Source organism: Manis javanica, chromosome 3 (assembly GCF_040802235.1).
Source record: "Manis javanica isolate MJ-LG chromosome 3, MJ_LKY, whole genome shotgun sequence".
Lineage (NCBI taxonomy): Eukaryota > Metazoa > Chordata > Mammalia > Pholidota > Manidae > Manis > Manis javanica.
Genome location: NC_133158.1, coordinates 207,925,434 through 207,949,751, shown reverse-complemented (window position 1 = coordinate 207,949,751; position 24,318 = coordinate 207,925,434). Strand labels below are relative to the sequence as shown.

Sequence of the window (24,318 nt, the reverse complement as noted above, 5' to 3'; positions counted from 1 at the left end):
CAACTATACAACACTCTGTAAAAGGGGCAATTTTGGAGAAAGTAAAAGGATCAGCGGTTGCCAGGGGTTAGGGTGAATTGAGCTGCAAAGCAGAAAGGATTTTTAGGGCAGTGAAAATCCTCTCTGTATGGTATGTATTTTCTCTTGCCACTGCATGCCTGATTCAGCAATGAATACGGAGAGGGTCAGAGAGTGGAGAGTTGATGAATTTCCCACAGAGTAGAAAACTTCAGATACCACAGGAACCAGTTAGTATCTGCCTGCCCACAGACAGCTCTGAGGTCAGACCTTCTGCTTTCAGAGAAGCATTAGGAAATTAAATTCCTTAAATGTTACTTCCCTTGTCAGTTTAGAGGGGGTAGCGTGCGAAGGCAATTGCAGGAAATAGTCCCACTTCCCCTGACTTCACCCTGCACAAGATTTCTCTACTGCCCTAATGTTATTCCCCAGTCCTGGACTGGTCCTGTGCTGTAGGTACACAGAAAGCGCTGCGTGGCCAAGGAAAACTGGCAGGTAGCCAAAAAAGTGCAATAATACTTTCTACTCTTCTTTGACCCCGTCACAGATTCACCACACTGCCTCCTGGTCCGAGCCAAAGCCACACCCAGAAGTGTGCAAACTAACCCTCCCTGGCTCCCACATGCTCCAGGGAACTCCTCTGGTTTTCTCAAGTTCTTCTGGGACTAAAGAAAAGGACAATGTGCCACATCAGCAATTTGCTTGAAATTGCTGGGTTTATTTTTGCAATGCAAACAAGGTACACATGTTTTCTTTTGTCATTAGATTTTCTTCGAATTATATCATTCAGTTGAGAGGATCCTTCAAAACTCCTTCTTAGTATAAAAGCTATTTTTATCAGCCTAGCTTCCTGTCTTCCTCTTAGCTTCTCCATTTGGTGTTTTAAGAAGAAAGTAGAGGTCTAAACCGAACAGCTCATGCATCTTTAGTCGGGAGATGTTGTCACCCAGAGTCCCACAAACTGCTGAAGGTAAGGTGTTTGAAGTTAACTGACGCAGGGTGGGGTGGGGCAGTGTGGAGGATTCCCCACTGGGGGAGAAATGAGAAGATTCAAATATTAATTTCTATTGTGGCAGTACTCTAGTTGCAACAAAATAAAAAGCATCTGGTTCAGTTCAAAGGGCTATGTCTGGCAAAAAAATACATGAAAATGCTCAGCATCCCAATCACTAGAAATTGCAAACAAAAAGACAATGGGGTAGCGGTAAATACCTATCCAGAACCTGACAACACCAAAAGCTGACAAGGATGTGCAGCAACAGGAACTCTCATTCAGTGCCGGGAAAGCAAAATGGTATTGCCACTTTGGAAGAAAATGTGTCCTAACATACCTTTATCATACAATCCAGCCATCAAGCAATCACATACTGGTATTTATCCAAATGAATGAAATCTCATGTTAGCCAAAAAAACTGAACATAAATGTTTATGTCAGCTTTCTTCAGAATTGCCAAAACTTGGGAGCAAGCAAGATGGCCTTCAGTAGTGATGGCTAAATAAACTGTGGTATATTCAGAAAATGGAGTGTTATTTGGTGCATAAATGAAATGAGCTATGAGGGTGAAAAGACATAGAGGGACTTTAAGTGTCTATTACTAAATGAAAGAAGGCAATCTGAAAAGTTTACATACTATGTGATTCCAATGAGAGGACATTCCGGAAAAAGGACAGCTGTTGAGACAGGAAAAAGATTAGTGGTTGCTTGGGGCTGGCGGTGGGGGAAGATGAATGAATCTTCAGAGCAAAGGGGATTTTTAGGGCAGTGAAAGTACTCTGTATGGTGCTATAATGGTGTATACCTATCATTATACATTTGTCCAACCCACTGAATGCATGAACCCTGATGTAAATTATGTATTTTGAGTAATAATGATGTGTCAGTATAGGTCCATGAATGAAACTTGACTGTGCACTGCAGCTGATATTACCCCAAACTGCTGAGGGTTCTGCCACAGTTGCCTACATTTTCTTATTCAGGCTTGATATCCTTATAGGAATGTTTCGTTCAGCAAGCACCAAGAGAAAAAAAATAATAGTGTCAAGTCTGTTGCTTGTTCTTGATTATTTACAAGCTGATTTCAAAATGTAATCTGTTGCTCTTGTTTTTAATATTTAAATTTGATTTTCCTCTAACTCTGAGGTTTTACTAGTAGGACCAATGAAACAGCCTATGTTTAGAATTTAATTCCAGTGCTTTGGATAAGAAATTGAGAGTACAGAAAAACATACATATTTAAAACTATTTTGTATTCGAATTATTTTTGCTATTCCTGATGCTAATTTACATGAATAATCAAGATCAATAACAGAAATTAGATATAGGTGGCAAATGAAGGCTGAGATAGTCCCATTAAATCTTTGGTTCTTAACTAAGAGTACACTTCATGGTTATCTCTAGAACTTATTAAAAAACTGCTTGTCTTAATTCCTTCCCCCTATGTTCAGATTCTGTTAGTATAAAATGGGGCCTTTTTATTCTAAGTAATATAGATTATTGCAATGCTCACTTTTGGTCAAGAATCACTATTACTCGGCATTGAGGAAACAGGACAGATACGTGCAAAAGAATGAAACTGGACCACCTTCTCACACCACGTACAAACCTAAACTCAAAATGGATTTAAAGGCTTAAATTGAAGACCTGAAATGATAAAGCTCTTAGAAGAAAACAGACAGAAAACTCTTTGACATCATTCTTAGCAATATTTTTTTGAATATATCTCCTCAGGCAAGGACAAGATTAGCAAAAATGAACAAATGGGACTATATCAAGCTAAAAAGCTTGTGTGCAGTGAAGGAAACCATCAATAAAACAAAAAGACAACCTACTGTGTAGAAGAAGATACTTGTAAACAATGTATCTGATATTGAGTTGATATCCAAAATGCATAAAGAACTCATACAATTCAAAAGCAAACAATCAAACAAACAACCCAATTAAAAAATGGGCAGAGGACCTGAATAGACATTTTTCTAAAGCTGACATCCAGATGGCCAACAGACACATAAAAAGATGCTCAACATCACTAATCATTAGGGAAATGCAAACCAAACCCAGAAGGTATCACCTCACACCTGTCCAAAAAGGTAAGAAATAATGAGTGTTGGCAAGGATGTGGAGAAAAGGAACTTTCATGCATTGTTGGGAAGGTAAACTGGTACAGCCACTGTGGAAAGCAGTATGCAAGGTCCTCAAAAAGTTAAAAATAGACATATCATACATTTCAGTAATTCCAACTGTGGGTAATTATCCAAAAGATGAGTGGATAAAGAAGATATGGTATATATACAATAGAATATTACTCAGCCATTAAAAAGTGAAATCTTGCCATTTGTTACAACATGGATGGACCTAGAGGGCTTTTTGCTAAGTGAAATAAGTCAGAGAAAAACAAATACTATATGATTTCACTTGTAATTGGGATCTAAAAAACGAAACAGAGCAAAAACAGACACGGATACAGGAAAAAAGTAGGTGATTGCTATAGGGAAGGGGAGTTGGAGGATAGGCAAAATAGGTGAAAAGGATAAAGATATACAAACTTCCATTTATAAAATAAATAAGTCATGGGATGTAATGTAGAGCATAGGGAGTATAGTGAATAATATTAAAATAACTTTTTATGGTAACTAGACTTATTAAGGTGGTCATTTTGTGATGTATAAAAATATCAAGTCACATTACACAGTTGATACTAATATAAGATTGTATGTCAATTATAACTCAATAAAAATAGAATCATTATTTTTTAAAGAATACTTTCAATATTGAGTTTCAGCAGATGAAAATTATATATAACTTTATTGCTATTTGTTTCTCTCCAAGCAGAATTGAACACAAATAAAATCATTACAGGGGTAAGAGAACAAATACTGTAATATTCTACATACTGACCATAAAATATCAATCCAATGAGCTTAGAAATGGTTCTATAAGAAAAAAAAGATCAGGTTCTCAATTAACTGAGAGTAGAAACATATGTAACTAATGGTCATGCAGTGACACAAAATCTAATCAATGTCACAGTATAAAGCTATAATGTTTTAAGACATTAAATTCCCTCAGTTGCAAATTTAAATACACTAGGATGTACATTTTAAGAAGTTCCCTTAAGTACTCTTAAAAGGGGTGAAAATACCTATTTGTTCAGGGATGATTTGAGATCCTAGGTGGAGAAAGAACGATGACTTCGTTTCTCAATTCACAGTATGCAACTCAGTTAGAAATAGGTACCCCGCCAAGGGATAAGCGTTAGGGGTGGAAAGGTTGGGCCCCACTGTGAGCTGACACAAATGCTCCCTGCTGAGGTTTGTGCTTACTGGGTGTGACCAGACCGTGGTTAGAACAAGCAGCCAAGAATCTGCATCTGTGGAATACCCAGGGGCTGGCAGGCTGAGAGCGCAGCAAGTAGTCAGAGGTGGCATTTCCAAGTTCTGTCCCAGAGCAACACCATCCTCGGAACTACTTTCAGGTCTCAGAAACAGGAAGGACCATTGACTTGTTTATTTGGTGAGTTAGTTTTTCTCTGTTTATGTGGTTTTATCATCCTTCTTGATAGGCTGTTTTTACTTTATAAACAAAAATCTGTCAATCCTGTTTACATCTCTTGTTTGCTTACTTTTTATTTGTCTTTAGATAGTTTAGAGTAAGACTTGGAACTCCTCCTTAGTAACCACGGAGGGCTGGATGTTTGACATGTCGCTGGTCTCATCTGCCCGGTGGCCTTATTATTTCTGTAACTTTCTGGCTTTCTTGTTTTCTAATTCTCGTAAGTGTTGTTCTTTTCTTTTGTTATACTTTTTAAAATCTCCATTTATGTACACACAACTGTGTTTGTATGTGTAATGAAGGGTGGTATGGTATATAAAAATATATAAAGGGACTCATTAAAAATAAATTAAGAAATGTTTTGGTCCAGCCTGACCTTAGTGACCCCGATGAGTCACTATTCCTAATGCTATTATTGAAATTTATTACCTCCCTAGTGTGCCCTTTCCTCCTGAAACCCTTTAAACCACCTGTCATTTAAGATTTAAATGGCTTCTCCCTGAGAAATTTTTCTTTCCCTTTTCCCCAGATATTTCCTCTTTGTTCCCTTGTGCCCGTAGTTTAGGAATTTGTCTCTATTTTAGTGATTATTTTATTTCTATATTTATTTAGGTCAGTCTCTAAAAGGAGCATGTAAGTCCCTGGACAGCAGAGAAAGAGGTTAAAATTTCTGTCCCTCCTGTCAGTAAAGTGGCAAGTTTGTAAATGTTTGATTTAACAACAAAAGAAAACAACCTGGTAAGTGTAAGTTGCCCAATGTATAAATCCAGAATCTTGATGGAACTTTTGTTGTTAAACAAAGACTTGATGAGTATTTCCTAGGCTCTGTCCTAATTGCTAGTCACAAAAACGGGGAGAAAATTCAGAAATGATTTTCATCGAGAATAGATATTTGAGGGCCTTGACTATAATACCAGATAAAATTTCATTAGTAACATTGTGTAAAAGAAGTTATAGCTGGAAAGAAAATGGAATTTCCATACTTAGTACTGTAATATGAAATATGCTTTTCTGTGCAAAATAAGTATTGTTGCAGATAGTGTTATTGTATAGAAGAAAATAAAAACATGCATTCAGAATAGCTGGATTTGAGTCTCTATTCCAACACTTACAAGTTGTGTGACCTGAAGATAAAAAATCACCTGTTCTCATGTTTATCTTGGTTTTCTCATCTGCAAAATAAGGAAAATGATTATTTACATAGGATTGTTGTAAGGATTAAGTGAAATCATACACATCCACACAACTTGTATATATATACATACACATATACATATATCCACAAACTTGTATGAATCATATTGCGCCCTACAAACGTAAACTTTTATTATTACTCTATGATATTCTGATTTTGTTTTAAATTATCAGACTTGGCTATGATTTCATTTTGTCCTAATAGCTTTGTGGATTCAGTTCTCACTGATCTCAAAATATCAGTTCAGGGCACATGGCTGCCTCAGATCTAGGTAAGTGTTTGATTTAACCCATAGCTCTGGCTGAGATTTAGACCTAATGTAAGTGGAGGAAGCTGAATAGGGCTATGGAAACAAATTCTCAAAGCACTTCAGTGATAGACTAAAACACCAAGAAAAATAGAGGCTCACCAATGAAATATGTGCAAATAATAAGTAACTTTGCCCTACTTCTTGCTGAAAGACGTGTGAAATAGAACCCTGTACAGAGAAGGGATTCACCTCTGACCTTTTTTTTGCAGTTCACAGGCATTTTAATTCAACCCTGAGTCACAGAGTAAACACACTGCAAGAATATATATACAGTTTGCATCAGATAAGCTGTATCAGCATTGTGGTTTGGAAGACCTACTCCTGCCAGATGGAAGTCAGCCATGAATATGAAGGTATGGGTTTCCAGGAAACAGGACAAAGACTACACAGATGCTAGCATCCTGCTGCTAACGAGGGCATGGAGCAAGAGCTGAAGATTAATCTGAGAGGCAATGAAGAGAAATACACACAGTATAAAAGGTAAGATACAGAAATCAATTTCAGAAAAAGCAACTAAAAAGAACCAGAATGGAGTCCTCTTATGGATGGGTAATTGGTAAATGCATATCATCTACCTTTCTAGATCTGGGACATCTCTCTTCTGTTCTTTTTTCCTTTTTGTATTTTCACACGGCCTTTATACATTTCTTAGAAAATCCTCTTTGGAAATTGACAAGTCATGAATTGTTAATTCTATTTCACTGATGAGGAAATTTAAAATGTCTAGAGTTTAAATTATTTTTTGAAGTCTTTAAAAAGCTTCTTATTGGCAAAGCCAACATAACTGTCTCTGCCTTTATACCTGCATGTTGTCTGCCTCCTCACATAATGGTTTTGGGGAGTTTTCTGTTTGTTTGTTTGTTTGTTTTTACTTTTTTTGTATTCTCTCCTATGCATTTCCATTGAATTTTCTCTTGACTTTCCCTGGCTCCCCATCCAACATTTCAGCTTCCCCTTGGATCTGCTCAGCCCTGCCTAGAATTGCCTCCTGTAGATTCCACTCCAATTATAGTTACAACATGTCCCAAAAGACACACAAATCTCAGTGAGCTATTTCACAGCAGCTGAAGTGTTTAGAAAGCCAAATTGGTGAACACATTGATTTACAAGGGGAAAGTGCTATGCTGACTCATAACACTCGGCCTGTGAATTGGGGGCCTTTTCTCTAAGAAATGAAACCATTTTTGCAGTTCAGAGGCTGACACATCTTTCTCAGAACTTACTGGAACATGAAGAGGAGGCCATTATGTATAGTCATATTGTCATAACCTTGTTTTTCACTTAGGATAAGTTTCTGAACTTCTTTGTTATTATTCCCACCAGAGTTGCATGCCAAGGATTTCAACACTGAACTGACATGTATATTAGGTAAGGATAAGAAACTTTAGACATGGCTCTTGTTAAGAAGAGGATAGAAATTCTTCTGATTTAAAACAAGATTGTAAAATACTAGGAATACAGTGAGTCAAATTCTCAAAAATATGTTTACCATCAAAGAAGTACCGATTAAAACAAACTGTAAAGGGAATTATTTGGTTAGAAAATGAGCAAGAATTAAAACCAATTTTAATGTGAATGAAGATGTAGATTATAAGAAATGGTCTCCAGTTGTTTCTAGCAGAAAATAAATATATTTAAATGATATTAGACTATCCAGCTTTAAATTCTAATGCATTTTGCAACATGGATGAACCTTGAAAATATTATGCTAAGTGAAACAAGCCAGCTTCATGAAAGAAAAAAAAGACTGTATAATCCCACTTATATTACGGGTAGTCATGCCTTGGAGATAATTCAGGTTTGGTTACAGACAACCCTAATAAGGCAAATCCCACAATAAAGAGAGTAAATTGAATTTTTTGGTTTCCTATTGCATACAAAAGTTATGTTTACACTATACTATAGCCTATTAAGTGTGCAATAGCATATGTTTAAAAAGAAAGCACATACCTTAAAGCACTTTATTGCTAAAAAATGCCAGTCATCATCTGAGATTTCAGTGAGTTGTTATCTTTTGCTGGTAGAAGGTCTTGCCTCCATGTTGATGGCTGCTGACTGACCAGAGAGTTGGTGGCTGAAGATGGGGTTGGCTGTGGCAATTTCTTAAAATAAAACAACAATGAAGTTTGCTGCACCAATTGACTTTTCCTTTGATGAATGATTTCTCTGTATCATGCAATGCTGTTCATTAGCATTTTATCCACTGCAGAACTTCTTTTGAAATTGGAGTCCCTCCTCTCAAACTCTATGGCTGCTTTATCAATTAAGTTTGTGTAATATGCTAAGTCCTTTGTTGTCATTTCAACAGTTTTCACAGCGTCTTCACCAGGAGTAGTTTCCATCTCAAGGAACCACATTCTTTGCACATTCGTAAGAAGCAACTCCTCATCTGCTAATATTTCACCCTGAGACTGCAGCAATTCAGCCACATCTTTGGGCCCCACTTCTACTTCGAGTTCTCTCACTATTTCCACCACATCCGCAGTTATTTCTTCCTCTGAAGTCTTAAACTCTTCAAAGTCATCCTTGAGGGTTGGAATTAACTTGTTCCAAACTCCTGCCAATGTTGGCCTTTTGACTTCTTCCCATGAATCACAAATATGCTTAATGGCATCCAGAATGATGAATCCTTTCCAGAAGATTTTCAATGGACTTTTCCTACATTCGTCAGAGGAATCATTATCTATGGTAGATATAACCTTACTGTAAGTGTGTGGGGAAATCTCCAGGCAAAATACCTTTGAAATGGAAATCAGTCAAAGGGAGAAATAAAGTGGGAGAAACCCATTTATTTCTTACAAGGAGTCATCCACTTCTGCTCTCTGGTGTCTCTAGTGACCCAGCTTCAGAAGAAGGGACCCCACCCAGCCTCTCTGGTCTAGATATGCTCTGCTGGTCCTTGTAATTACCTATTGATATGGAGATGGACTATGTCTCTCCACCCCTTGGGAACACCTATTGATATGGAGATGCACTAAGGCTAGGTGAGAGATTCTGGAAATATTGCAATTTTACCCACACTTACAAAGTGTATTTCTTAAACAAGAAGACTTGAAAAGTGATATACATTTTTGATCCAGGAACTGCAGAATGCATGTTGTATTAACAACATTCATGAAAACAACATTCATGGCTATCAGAGATGAGTTGGAAACCTCCATCAGAGCTTTAGGATGACCAGATGCTTTGTTGAAAGAAGTAATATTTTGAAAGTAATCTTTTTTTTTTCTAAGCAGTAGTTCTCAAAAGTGGGCTTACAATATTCAGTAAATCATGTTGTCGACATATGTACTATATCACCCAGGCTCTGTTGTTCCATTCAGAAAGCATAGATAGAGTAGATTTGGCAAAATTCTCAAGAGCCCTTGGATTTGGGGAATGGGATGAGCATTGGCTTCAACTTAAAATCACCAGCTGCATTAACCCCTGACAAGAGGGTCGGCCTGTCCTTTGAGACTTTGAAGCCAGGCATTGACTTCTCTCTACCTGTGAAAGTCCTAGATGACCTCATCTTCCAATAGAAGGCTGTTTCATCTACACTGAAAATCTGCTGTTCAGTGTAGCATGAATTACCTTTGCTAGATTTTCTGGATGACTTGATGCCACTTCCACATCGGCACCTGCTGCCTCACCTGCACTTCTCTTCTATGGAGACAGCTTCTTTCCTTCTACCTCATGGACCAACCTCTGCCTCCTTCCAACTTTTCTTGTTTAGTTTCCTCCCCTTCAACCTTTATAGAATTGAAGAGAGTTTGGGCCTTGCCCTGGATTAGGTTTTGGCTTCAGGGAATGTGGTGGCTGGTTTGATTCTATCCAGACCACTCAGATTTTCTCCATATCAGTATAATAAGGCTGTTTCCCTTTCTTATCATTTGTGGGTTTACTGGAATAGCACTTTTAATTTCCTCCAAGTACTTTTCCTTTGCTTCACAATGTGGCTAAAAGTTTGGTGCAAGAGACCTAGCTTTTGGCCTATCTCTGCTTTCACTAAGTTAATAATTTCTAACTTTTGACTCAAAGTGAGAGAAGTGTGACTCTTCCTGCATTTGAACACAGAGGGGCCATTATTGGATTATTAATGGATTATTAAGAGCTGTGTCTCAGGTAATAGGGAGGCCTGAGGAGAGGAAGAGAGATGGGGGGTGGCTGGTCAGTGGAGGGGTCAGAGCACACACAACAGTTACTAAGTTTGCCATCTTACATTGCACAGTTCATAAAATCTTACACTTGACCCAAGAGTAACATCAAAGATGTCTAATCATAGATAGTCATAACAAATATAATAATAATGAAAAAGTTTGAAATGCTTTGAGAACTACCAAAATGTGACACAGAGACACAAAGTGAGCAAATGTTGTTGGAAAAAATGGTGTCAACAGACTTGCTCAAGCAGTTGCCACAGAATGTTAATTTGTAAAAAACGCATTATTGGCCAAGCATACATTTAAAGCACACTTTATCAAAATGAGGTATGCGTGTACATACAATAGGCAAATTCATATGGACAGAAGGTAGAATAGGGGTTATCGGGGGCTGGGGAAAGGAGTAATGGGCAGTTATTTAATGGGTACAGAGATTCTGTTCAGGGTAACTAACAAGTTCTGAAAACGGGTAGCGGTGATGGTTGTACAGTGTTGTTAATTTACTTAATGCTACAGAACTGTAAACTTGAAATCGGTTTAAAGGTAGGTCTTTTGTAATTGTATATTTTTTTAAAACCCAGGTAACCAGATTTTTTCCCCAGATTTTAAAATGGGCGAAAAGCCTTAGTAGACATCCTTCCAAAGAAGACATACATATGGCCAATAGACACATGAAAAGTGTCTGACATCACTAATTATTAGGGAAATGCAAATAAAAGCTACAGTGACACATCACCTCACACCCGTTAGAATGGCTATCATAAAGAACAGAGATAATGAGAGTTAGCAAGAATGTGCAGAAAAGGGAACCCATGTGTACTGTTGGTAGCAATGGAAATTGATGCAGCCACAACAGGAAACAGCATGGAGCTCCCTCAAAAACTTACAAAGACTATCACATGATCCCCAAATCCCACTTCTGGATATCTATCTAAAAGAATTGAAATCAGGATCTTGAAGAGATATATTCAATCCCACATTCATTACTACCCTATTCACAATTCTCAAAATATAGAAACAAGGTAAATGTCTACCATTGGATGAATGGATTTTTAAAAATGTGGTATATACATACAATGGAATATCAGTCAGTCTTAAAAAAGGAAGGAAATCCTGTTACATACAACCACATGGTTAAACCTGGAGAACACTATGTAAAGTGAAATAAGCCAATCATAGAAGGACAAATATCACTTGATTCCATTTATATGAGGTATCTAAGATAGCCAAACTCATTGAAGCAAAGTATAGAATTGTGGTTGACATGTTGGGAAGGGAAGATGGGAAGTTGTTAACCAACAGGCATAAACTATTAATTATGCAAGATGACTATGATCTAGAGATGATATGTACAACACTGTGCCTACAGATAAGAGGATTGTACAGTTTACAATCTGCAAAGAGAGTAGATTTCACCAATATGCTAGTGTACCAAAGTTCTTGAGCTCAAGAGATGGATTTTGTCATCAAATATATAAAATGTGAGAATATTATGTGCCAAGATAGAACTTTTAAAATAAAAAAGGTGGTAAGACAACTGAAAAATAGCGATGTAACACCTATGAAATATTGTGTCTATGAAAGACTGGAAGCAGACCACTCCAGGGGCTGAAGAAGGACGTACTTTTAAAAATAGTTACTTTTAGAAACACTAATACGGTTTTGACAGAATTTACTTTGTTCCTTTAAACTGAAAAGTAAAATTCTGAAAACAAAAGGCAAAAACAATTCATTGGCAGGCCTTTATAATACTAATGTGAGATAGGAAAATGAGAATGTTAATAAGAAAATAGAAGAAACAATTATAAATTGCCTCAAAAGTAGCAAAAAAGAGGGTTGACAGGATAGAGCATAGTCAAAAATTTGGAAGATAAACTTGGGAAATTCCCCAGAAATATTAAGGAGATAGGCAAGCAAAAGTGAGACAGAAAGTGATACATGAGAAGATTGGATACTAATGATCTCAAGCAGATAATCGGTACTCCTAAAAAGGAGAGAAAGATAAATGAAAGAGAACATATAGAGAAAGACAGGGAAAAGGTTTGCAGTGATGGAAGTCCTGTTAAGTACAGTGGTTAATTCTGCCTAAACCTGTCTGGAATATTTGAAACATTTGATATCTACCTGCCTTGTAGTAGTTGTCTATTGCAGCATAACAAATTTCCCCAACTCATAGCAGCTTAAAAGAACACATATTGACTATGTCACAGTTCCTGTGTTTGCAGAAACTGGGCAAAACTTACTTGAGTCCTCTTCAGTTTCTCTCACACAGTTTCCTCTCCCATGTCCACTGGGACAGGAAATGCTTCCAAACTCATTATTGCTGGCAGAATTAGTTCCTGAAGGGGCTCTGGACTGAAGGGCTTAGTTCCTCACTGGCTATTGGCCAGAGGCCACCTTCAATTCCTTATCACATAAGTGTCATTATTACCAACTTAAATAATAATGTAACTCTACCCTTTCCATAATTTCTGATTGCAACTAAAATTTGCTTTCTTTCTCATGCATACTTCAGTATTTCATACAAAGTTAAAGGTATTCCCAAAATTCAGGTAAGCAGTAACTTGGTGAGGTGCTGAGGAGTATTCCAAGAAATTCAGTGGCATTCCAGTTGTACAGCACCTGCAAAAGACCGTAGTCGAATCTTTTCTTAAGTAGAGAAGGTGGAAGTAACTAATTATAAAAATAGGCTTTGGTGGCATACCTGAGATGGTTAAATATCATGTGTCTGGAATTCCCTTAAAGGTAGTAAATTGCGGATCTAGTTTGGAAAGAGGACTGTGAATTCAAAGCCTGCTTTAAGCCATCAAAATTTGCTTTACAATTCAGTTCAATGGGAAACTGTAGGAAACAAAATCTTGAGGTAAGAGAGTGGTTTTTCCTTTGTCCTCAAGACATCTGTCTCCATAAGGGGCCTGTTCCTCTTCCTCAGGGATCCAGTGCCATGATTTCAGAATCTACAGGAATATTCAGATGCTACAGGAATTGGTAGGCAACGTTTTTTTCCTAGCTTAGGCGTTATAGGTAGTTAATTGAAAATTCATGGCTTCAATATTTCCATTTCATCATTATTAAAAAGAATGAGACAGGGACAGGAATTAAAACACAGAAACAAACAAAAACACAGCAAAGATTCATAGGCCCATTACAAATACGATTGGCCTTACTGGAAATAGGGATTTATTTTGAGTTAGGGCAGGGTCCTTCCAAAACCCCGCACTGCAGATAGAGCTATACTTCCTAATATGTTCTCGAGTCAACTCCCACATAGACAGAAAGACTGCTACCATGAGAGAGATTTGATATATCACTTTGGGTTTGCTGGGCATTGAGCTTTACTTTAAAGGGTAGAGTGAATTATCTAGAAACTCACACTGCAAAGGCTGATGAACTTCTTGTGGGCAAGTCCCTGGTGGAAAGGAAGACTTAAAGAGGCTAGGTGCTAAAAATGGGGCAGGTATAAAAAACATATTGATAATAATGGCACGGAATGCCAGTGCCCTAAGAAAGCCATCTACTTTACTTGTTAGGATGACATTTTTTGTTGCAAGTAAAGAGAAAACCTAACTCAAAATAGCTTCAATAGTAAGAAAATTTTATTGATCATACAATAAGAAGTCTCAAAAAAATGTGAGGGGACTCCAGCAGTTATCAGTCTACCACATATCAATGATTTCATTAAAAGAACAATTTTTATTCTTTCTATCTTTCTACTCTATCTTATTCAGTCCATCAGTCTTGCCCTCAGATTTACAGCATGGCTGCAACAATACCAGATAGAATATCCAGATGCCAACATCCTGATAAAGGACAAGGTTATCTATCTTTCCTAGAAATTCCCCAATATATATCCTCTGTTACCTCTTTGGCAAAAAAAAAACCCAAAGAGTTGGGGGTTGTTATAAACTCAGCTCCAAAATAACTACTGGTAAGGGAAATGGGATTATTTTGATTGATTTAGGGTGATTGAGATTTATCTGTGAGGTAGAGTTAGGATTGTCTTTTCTAAAATATAGACAGCTGAACAAAACTGGGGTTCTGAAAGCAAGAAAGAATGTGGGGGTTTTTTTGGTAGGCAACCAAAAATGTTTGCTCCATTACCAGTCAACTAAGCTGATGGTTGCTATGAGCAATGTGATTCTAGGGTTGACAAACCATTTGATTACTTTTAAAAAGCTGGAAATCTGGATGTTTATGCAAGATGTCCCGATTTTTAAATATTGGCAATAAATTCAAAACATTTAAAAATACTTTGTGGCCAAAATCATTCAGGCCAAGTAAAATAAATCTGCAGTCCAGTAATGTTCTGCAGGCCACCAGTCAACAATCTCTGGTTTATGTTATAATTAATTCAGCTAAAACTTTCTCTACTTAGAAAGCGAAATTCACTTTAACTTTGCCAGTAACTGAATTATACAGATTTCTATGAAAAAAATTATAATTAGCAAAAGTTTTATTCAAATACTAAATGGCACAAGGATCATGGACAATAATGTAGGAAAGTGATATGTATATCAGAGAACGTTTATATAATTTTCTCCTTAACTGAGGGTTCTAATTTGACAGGTTAATGGTTAGAACAACCAAGATGGTGCTAGTCATCTAATAATGAATGTAAAATTTTTTCCCATCCCTCCGTTTCCTGTGACTTCTTATTTTTGTTTTCATTAGAGGGTAAATTAATTCCTATGAAAATGAAAAAAAAAATCAAGGTGTTCACAACATTTGAACAAACATTTGTCACCATTACAGTAAAAAAAAGAAGGGGGGCATGGTTAGGAAAATCATCTAATTAGGGATTTCAGTTTTATAGCTGTTTCTTTAGAATCATCTTCCTTCCCATGAGTATGGAGAATAGAAAATTTAAGTTCATAGATTCTCAAAAGTACGTCTCTCCTGGAAAATTATGTTTAATTTCTTCAAAGTATAACATGAATCAAAAAATGTTATCCTCCTTAGGTATCAAGAGCAAATAATAGTGAGAAAGTAAGTGTATTTCTCATCCATCCAGATTGTCCAATCTTCTAAGCTGGTCGTTTACCCATCAATCCTTGCTTAGCCATTGCTTCAGACATTTGGGTTGGAGCCCTAAAAAAGACAAAACTCTTCAATGATAAACTTTTTTTCAAAAAAATGTAGATATCCTATCAATTTGAACTGTTAAGAAATTAAAATCAAGTCTCTCTAGTCACAGTTTGTATTTTAGAGGTTATCTGAAAAATCGTGGGGAAGGAGCAGCAATGTGGGAGGGTAGAGAAAGGGGAGAAAATCGCCCTGGGATCCAAATATCCATCTGCTTATTAGGGTGCAGGCTCAGAAGAAGAGTTGGGAGATCCTGGTACTTATGCTATGGTAAAGTTCCTCCATCCCGCCCTCTCTGAGGAATATTTCTGAGGAAATGAAGAATTTGGGGATGATTATCACTTTCTAGCTAAGACCCTTCCATCTGCCTCATCTTGGTCATTCACCAAAATAACAAGGAAGACGTACGTGGGTGCCCGTCCAGCAGGCACACAGCTGCTGCTCTTGATGTACGTCTTCAAGGAACACCTGGCAGCCTCTCTCCTTGATTCTAGGGGTGCGCTACGTTATTATAATAGTTGGGCTTACATCTCTTACCTCTGGGGCAGACGTGGGCTTATCCATAAAAACAGTCGAGGGAAGAGCATTTGTGTCTTTATGCTGTAGTAGGGACCAAATAATGATAGGTCATTAGAAGTGTTAAGCATTTCCCAGCTTGGCTACACTTATTTCCTTATTTAAATCATGTCTTGCCTCCTCATCACTCATGTAAATTCTACCCAAATCTCAGGGTCTAGTTCAAATTCCAACTATGTGGTCAGTGGATCTTCCTCCCACTTAACGACTGTGACCCCCTTCGCTTCCCCCTGACCATATTCTTCTTGTTTGTATTACCCACTTTGGCACAAATAATACGTGAAGAATTCAGCGGTCTGTAGGTATATGACTTGCTTTTCCACCCAAAATGTAAACAGTCTTAAAAAATGGCCTTAAATGTTAATTTTTTCTTATTTACTGACCACAAAGTCCCAGATATGAGAGTATGAGGAAACATGCTCAGTAACTGAGTGGATGAACTCCTCCTTTTACATGATGAGCACCTGCCTTTTATTCCAGGTTTGCCTTTACGTGGTCTGTTTTCATACCCTCCCTCCTACAGAAAGCTCTAATTCAGCTCTTTCTATCTATAATAAATAAGAAAGTAAAATATAATTTGAAAGAAAATTTTATATCCTCTAAAATGAGCATGTAGAAGCCACCCTTTGAAGGAGATGGTTTACCTCCTACAGCAGAACTATTATTTCTTAACAATTATATAACCATAGAATTATTTTTTAATAATAAAAAATTAATACCCATACTAATTTATAGATAGTAAATAGGTCTTGCTTTCTTAGATATACCTCTGTGCTATGACATCTCAGGAAAGCCTAGGGAATACATATCCTGATAAAGAACTCATAGATTTAGAGACACTAGTCACATGGGGCATAAGAGACATTTTAAAAATCACCAGTAACCATCTGATACTTACAAGGAAAGAGGAAGATGATACAAACGTAGGAATCGGTGGTGGTGGAAAATCTGGCTTTGTATTTAGCTAGTAAGAAGGTAAAACATTTAAATTCAAAGGTGGGGCCTTGAAAACAGGGGTGCTTACGGAAAGGCTTAAATCACTTTCAGAAATGGAGAACTTATGACCCTACTCATGAGAATACTCTAAACTCAAAGTTCAATTGCTTTCATTTAGGGGTAGATGGACAATTCAGAAACAAGCCTAATGCCAGCAGATAAAGGATGGAGAGGGCACTCTTGGAAGCAGATTGATACCTTTCCAGTAATGAGTTTTCAGCTTTTCAGACCTGGTGATTCAGGTTTAGGGGTAAATCAAGGAGTATAATTGGAGAGGCACACATTCTCACATTTTGGATTGTCAAAGAATTTTTGCAGGCAAATCTATATTTTATATGAACATTCACACAGATTCCAACCTTCTTCTGTGGAACTAACTGGGCCTTGGGGATAATGTCTGTCAGAAGTATTTCCTTGAGGATAGACTGGAAGTGGTGTTTCAAAGTTGCTAACTCACAAAAGAATCTGGAGGCTCACTGCTCTCTACTGGCAGATCAGATGCAGGAAGATTCATCTGATTCATCTAAAAAGAAAAACAAACCCAAAAAATTGTTAAATGAAACTATCCATTTCCAAGTTCAGCTTCCAAATAAGCACTCCTTCCAAGACAAGGGCGATCAGTACTGAGATGACCCCGAGAGAGTAGGTGGGCTACCCCAGAGCTGCTGCATTCTGCTGCGTCCAGACCTAGTAGAAGGACTGGTAATTTCCACCAAAACCTTAATTAAAGGTTATACATATTCCGTACAGATTACATGTCTTTACTGGGAAAAGAGGAATAAGGAATCAACCCAGAGTCAAAGAGAGAGAGAGAGAGAGAGAGAGAGAGAGAGAGAGAGAGAGAGACATCTGGCATTTGCCTTCCTTGTCCTGTTTACTCTCTTTGCATTTTGTGAACCCCACCAAAGCAGCCTTTCCAATTTAGGGAGACTCTTTTGCATTTAAGGAAAGGCAAAGGAGAAATTTCTAAATGTGTAGTTACAGAGCCCCCGATCCTTACTACCTGCTAACTAGAGGGCTGGATTTGTAAAATGCTGCTGAGGAAATGATAGGTGCTCAGAACATGACAGTGGGAAGATCACAAACCAGGGCCCACGGCAAGCACAGCACAGGCTATGGTTCACCTCCTGGGGTTGAACGGCCTTCACTGACTGTGGTTCCCTCTTCTGTTTGTGTGGCCTGACGCCGGGAGGAGACAGTGGCCTGTAATGTGGAAGAATATCACAGAAATCGCCTTAGCAGTTCCTTCAGCTTGCAAGAGAAACTCAAGAGATATTGGCCGATTGTCTTTGCCCTTGTGTCACCCTTGGTCATTGAGTGGGTTTCCATCTGCTCCCTGGGACCTTCTTCAGGTTTCCTTGCTCCTTGATTCACAATCACCGCCACTGAGTTTCCTTTCGATTCTTTACAGAGTCCTAATGCCTAATCATGATGGCGTTGAATACAACTTTTATCTAAATGATGTCTTTCAGTTAATTATTTATTTTATTCATTTGATATTTATTAAAATCCTGTTACGGGTGAGTAACTCAGTCTTTAAAAAAATTCTAGAAAGACAGGGTCAAAACATGTTTGAAAGACTGACCGATGTAGATGCAAACCAAGACTCCATCGCTTCCTTCATAAGACTTGGAACGGGTTTACTAACTTTTCTGAGCTTCTGTGTCCACATCAGTAAAAATGTGAAGTGCCTGAGCCTGTGGGACCTTTTCGTCTATGAATTGGAAGTAACAGTTACTACCTCATGAAGTTCGTGTGAGGATTAAATGAGATAATATATGGAAAAGGACTTAGCCTAGGATAATGGCCATGAAGGTTAGATATTATATTCTTAGGAGTGCAAACGTCTGTAACAATGAGAGTTATTATTACTTCTATCAATGATAAATACGGTGATGCACAACAGGTACAACACATCTTGCTGTAAAGGATTTCCCAGTAAAAGGGGAATGTAACTGTGCTTATTTCTGAGTATTTGAAATAAACCAAAGTTAAACTTGAGAATTTGGATCCTATCCTTGAATTGAAAGTAAATGAGCAGCCAAAAAGTATGCAAAGCAAGAGAAAAGCCTACCTCTGGGCTGTCTTCTGCTTTCCTCTGGTGCTTTGATGTCGGCTCACTATGGCGACCACTACGAGGACGATGGCCATGGGGAAGAGCACCCCAACCACGATGGAGAAGTCTGCCACGGAGAGAACCGGGCTGGTGAGGCCGTGAGAAATCCACAGGTTCATCACACCGGTCCTCGCTTCTTTATGTATCATGAACGCCACCCCCCTTTCTCCGACTGACATGCGTTCCCCAGAAGAAACTCATGGCCAGGAAAACCAAAATGTATTTGGATCGTGATTATTGTAATACTACTTATACAAGGAAATAAAGGGAAACCCGTATGAAGTACGAAATATGAAAAGCATCACGCTACTGAAAATTCTCAGAATGATGTTTGTAATCATCGGAAAGTGATGGGCTGGGAAATCAGAATGCGGAGTAAAGAGGATGGCAGAAGAGGAGTGAGGCATGATTAACTCTCAGCTTTGGGATCAAAGTGGGAAAAAGAAACTGAAGCCTTGAAATCATGTTTCTGTCGGCAGCAAATAAGGAGCTGAGACGTGAATAAGAGAATTGATAGGATACAAGTGGGTGTCCTACTGGTGTTGTTTTGGCGCATTTTTTTTGAAGTTATTACGGACACAAATTATGTGACCTTGTGAATTAGGGAACGATTCCAACAAATTTTCGGGGGCTCCCTGGTGTTTTCTCTTTTACCTACTAATCTAAGTAATGTATATGACTTCAATCTCTTGCTGTCTCAAATATCCGCTCCTCTTGTAATAATCCGGAACCACAGAGACAAGGAGGTACAAGTTTGAAGAGCGAGGCAAACAGAGACTGCTCTCTTATTACAGAGAGAGACCAGCACATCAAGAACGAGATTTATTTTTGTGTAAATGCAAGAAAAATTCACAAGTGTGAACATGCCTACATTCAGACAGGGGTAGATGCATCGGCAGTCGAATTCCAGGCAAGATAGTAACAATTTGGATATCGAATACTCTACACCCTCCATAAAAATGCCAACTCTAAAAATCAAAGGAAATAAAGTTCTCGGGCATTTCTGTCAGATATTGTTTAGGTATGTTCAGAATGGGGGGGAAAAACGTATTTGCGCTAATGTCAGTATTGTAACTATTTTCAGAAGAGGGACATGGTACCAGAGGAAATAAAGAGGAACTTGGCAGACCTTCACAAACACCCCTAATTTGAAAGGATGTGGTCTGGAGGTGTAGTTGGGGTATAAGACAGATGGAGACCATCATAACAGGAAGTGGGTTTGCAGTTGAAGATGGAAATAATTGAAGTACAGCCCCTTCTCTTTCTGGTAATGGTGGTCTAGAAAATTGGACCAACTCTCCAACAAAAAACAAATAATAAATTCTTGCTGAAGAAAAACATCTTTCTAAAAAGCATGTAAATACTAAAAACATAGGAGGAAATTATTTTGGGAGATTAGTGAGAGGGCAGGAACCCAGAAAGACAGAAAGGAAAATGAACCTAGATAAAAGTTCAAAAATGCAGAAAGGAATGAAAAGTCAATAAAGCAGAAGTGACCCTAATGTAAACCATGGATTTTGGGTTACAACGATGTGCCAGTGTAGGTCATTCTCTGTAACAATGTACCACTCTGGCTGGAGATGTTGATAGTGGGGGAGGCTGTGCGTGTTGGGGGCAGGGGGCATATAGGAAACCTCTGTACTTTCTGCTCAATTTGCTGTGAACCTAAAACTGCTCTAAAATGGTCAATTCTACTTTAAAAAAAAGCAGAACTGTCTAGGATGGCCACTAAAGGAATGTAAAATACATGCAAAATCTCCAAATTAATGGAATGAAAATAGAATGCTTAAAATCATCAGTAAGTCCACAAGAAATCAAGAAAGTAGAGAAAAAACAGGAGAAATAAAAACAATGTGATTACAGATTATACCCAAGTAATCAGTAATTACATTTAACTTAAATGGACTAAGAACCCCAGTTTTAAAAAAAAGTTTGTGTAACTAAAATTACATATTTGTGTGCTCTATGAAAATGAGATATAACACACATGTAAGACAGATATAAAATGAGGATTCAGAAAGGATGAAAGTATGAGAAAATGTTATACCCATGCAGAGGAGGCCCAAACTATGGTACGGCTACATTAGTCTCTAGGAACTACTAACTTTAAAAGGTAAGAAGACTGGAGATAACACAGAAGCACTTATAATGATGAAAGTGTCACTTCACGGGGAAGACGTAACAATTCTACACTTTCATGGAGATAATGGTATGGCCTCAAAATATAAAAGGACTGATAGAACCAGAAATAATAGCCTAATTGACAGTTATAGTGAGGTGTGTTAACAGTCTTGGCTTAGCAATGATAGAACAAACAAACAGGATATTAGTATTAATATATGTGCACACAATTCACAAACTACATAGAAACATATGGAAAACACTGCACCTAACAAATGTAGAATATATATTTTTTGTGTGCACAGACAGAATACTTACAAATATGCGGATATGCTGAGCCATAAAACAAGTCTGAACAAATTTCAACGTTTTCTCAACACTGTACGTTCTCTGATCCTTATGTAATTATGCTAAGTGTTAATTTGACAAGAATTAGAAAATCTGCACATGCAAAAAATATGAAATATATGTGCAAACATTTCAAGGGTCAAAGAAGAAAGTGGAAAATAAAAAATAATTTGAATCAATGACAGTGAAAAATATCATTTACCATATGAAGTGCAACCAAAGGAGTTCTTAGAGGAAATTTTATAGATTTAAACATCCTATAAGGATGTTTGAGAAAGAAGGTTCAAAATTAACAAGCCAAACACCTCTTTCAAGAATTTTTGTTTTAAAGATGAAATAAAGTTAAGGAAAGGGAGTGGAATAGTAGAAATGAAAGTGGAAATTGAAATAAACAAATGTGAAAAAATAAAAATCATATAGAATAATAAAAACCTTAAAATTCTGTTTGGATGATAGAAAAAAAAGACAATGCTATCAATTTCATTGATATTAAAAAGATAAGTATTATGAGAGATTTTAAGTCAAAATTTAAAATTTAGATGGAGTAGGAAAATGTATAGGAAAACATAACATACTAAAACTTAGATAAAAAGAAACTAAAATCTTGAAGGGTCTTATAATTACTAAAGAAATTGAATCTTTAGTTTAAAATATTTCCCAGAACTCTAGGTTGACATGGCTTACTGGACAATTTGTGCCAGATATTTAAGGGAAGAAGCTTCCATTTTTATACAAACTCTTCCAGAGAATATAAATAAATAAACACTCTCCAATTAATTTTATATGACTAGAATAACCGCAATACTCAACCTGAGCAAGTACTACAGAAAAACTGTATGAGAAACTCATAGTTTACTGTGAGAAAACTGCAGGCTAGTATCACTCATGAACATAAAATAATAGCAAAGATCATCCATCAATATGGGTAAGAGAATTTCCATGTTGGGTTCATCCAATGAATGAAAAGTTAGATAAATGTTCAAATATCAACCAATTTATTTTGCAATGCCAACAAAGTAAAGGGGTAAAAAGTTTTAGCCAATAAAGAAAGAAAAAGTATTTGGTACAATTATTAGCCAACTAGGAATAGAAGTGAGCTTCCTTAATCCAATGGAGAGAATCTAAGTATGAATGGAAAGAATACCTTCAGATACAAGGCAAAACAATTTGGAAAGAAACAAAGACGCTTGGGTTCACTATTTCGATTCTGCATTGTATAGGAGGTCCTACTCAGTGAAGGAAAACAAGTATAAGAAATCAAAATTGCGAAGATTAGAGATTGTGAAGAAGAAACAAAACTCTTTTTTTCTGAAACAATACAATTGAATATGTAGAAAATCTAAAAGAATCCACAGATAAACTACAAGAATGATGAAGAGAGATTAGCAGAGGTTCTTGATAAAAAAATAAATATGAAAAAATTAGTTGAATTTCTATATTCTATGAACAGTTGGAAATATGTTTCTTCAAAAGATACCATGTAAAAAACACAACAAAAAGTTCTTAGAAACAATTGTATGAAAATATATGCAAAATTTTCATGGTGAAAAACATATTGAGAAAATTAAAGAAGACTAAATAAATGGATAGATATTTCATATAAATAAATTAGGAATTCAACATCACATATATGCTCATTTTCCCAAGTAGATCTATAGATGTAGTTTATGCTTTACGCACATGTAATTATTGGTACTTATAGTCTTTTGGCCTCTGCATTATCAAAATCATCCATGTTCTTTTATGTAGCTGGATTTCATTTATTTTTGCTGGTATGCAGAATAAGACAATATTGTAATATATTGGTGTAATATATACATAGAGGCGTGTGTGTATATATATATATACATACATATATACACAAATATGTAACTTTTTTTCCTTTTCTTACTTCTGTTATGGATATTTCAGGGCTTTGATTTAAAAATATTTCTATAAATATTGTCATTCAGATGTCATTATAATTTACATTTTATTTATATTCATATATAAAAATACATGTCATATACTATAAAATATATATCATTAATAATGTTACATATCTATGTTTTTCCATACATACTATATTTCACAAAAAATGATTTTAATTAAAATTAGTAAGTCTGACAGCCATGCTGTCACTAGTGACCACACTATAGAGCAGGAATCTTAACCTTTTTTTTTTGTGCCAAAAATCAATTTGGAAATCTCATAAAGCCTATAAATCCCTTCTCTGAATGTTTTTAAATTCATGAATAAAATGCATAAAATGAATAAAATGGATGCTAATTATGTTGGAATACAGTTATCAAAATATCATAAAGCAATTTGTGATATCATTAAATATGTGCGTCTTCATTAACTCCTTAAATTATAAGATCCAACAGTAGATTAATGACCACTATTACTTCAAACTAGGGGTATGTATATATGCTGTTTAAAGAGATATGTAACAATGGCAACGTGATGTAAAAATTTTTTGTAATTTCAATGGGTGACAAAGTCATAGGAACGACTAATGACACTGTGGTTTGTTGGTTTACATTCTTGTAATTATATAAAATTCTAAATTTTAATTGGAAGTTAATGAAAATAGAGATGTCATTTTTCTCATTCAAGTTTAGATTTAGAACACTGGCCATCATGAAAACTTTCCTCCGGGATCTGTCCTTTGGACAGGACACTTTCCTGAACTAGGGGACTTTTCCCAGCCTGGTGGAGGCTTTCCTTGGTGGTAGAATCAGAAGTAGCACCAGATATGGACCCAAAACTCTCCAACAAATATCCCCAAACAAAAAGAAATCCTTTTGGATAAAGATGAATCTTTGATACAATGTTCTCAACAAATACAACCAGTTATTCAGAGAAAATCTTCCCTTATCTGCA

The 24,318-nt window shown here is 36.7% G+C and overlaps 1 protein-coding gene and 1 long non-coding RNA gene across 6 annotated transcripts in view; one reads left to right on the top strand and one right to left on the bottom strand.

The window, feature by feature from the left end:
- Nucleotides 1–652: 652 nt before the first annotated feature.
- The window catches only part of LOC118973592 (uncharacterized), a 69,842-nt gene continuing 46,176 nt past the window's right edge, over nt 653–24,318 (top strand). The window contains exons 1-4 of one of the 5 annotated variants that reach the window (XR_012129651.1): nt 653–988; nt 5,180–5,305; nt 6,282–6,552; nt 7,396–7,440. This is a non-coding gene — a long non-coding RNA (uncharacterized lncRNA). Of the gene's footprint in view, nt 989–3,969; nt 4,529–5,179; nt 5,306–6,281; nt 6,553–7,395; nt 7,441–24,318 lie in introns of those variants that run through there. The other 4 variants (XR_005063019.2, XR_012129652.1, XR_012129653.1 and 1 more) reach the window with 4 other exon arrangements.
- The window catches only part of ADAM28 (ADAM metallopeptidase domain 28), a 56,937-nt gene continuing 45,850 nt past the window's right edge, over nt 13,232–24,318 (bottom strand). Inside the window, exons 19-24 of the mRNA XM_037024729.2 lie at nt 18,943–19,051; nt 17,993–18,071; nt 17,326–17,391; nt 16,771–16,836; nt 15,834–15,896; nt 13,232–15,302 (exon numbers count right to left, since the gene is read on the bottom strand). Coding sequence (XP_036880624.2) covers nt 15,282–15,302; nt 15,834–15,896; nt 16,771–16,836; nt 17,326–17,391; nt 17,993–18,071; nt 18,943–19,051 — 404 coding nt within the window. The 3' untranslated portion in view covers nt 13,232–15,281. The remainder of the gene's footprint in view (nt 15,303–15,833; nt 15,897–16,770; nt 16,837–17,325; nt 17,392–17,992; nt 18,072–18,942; nt 19,052–24,318) is intronic.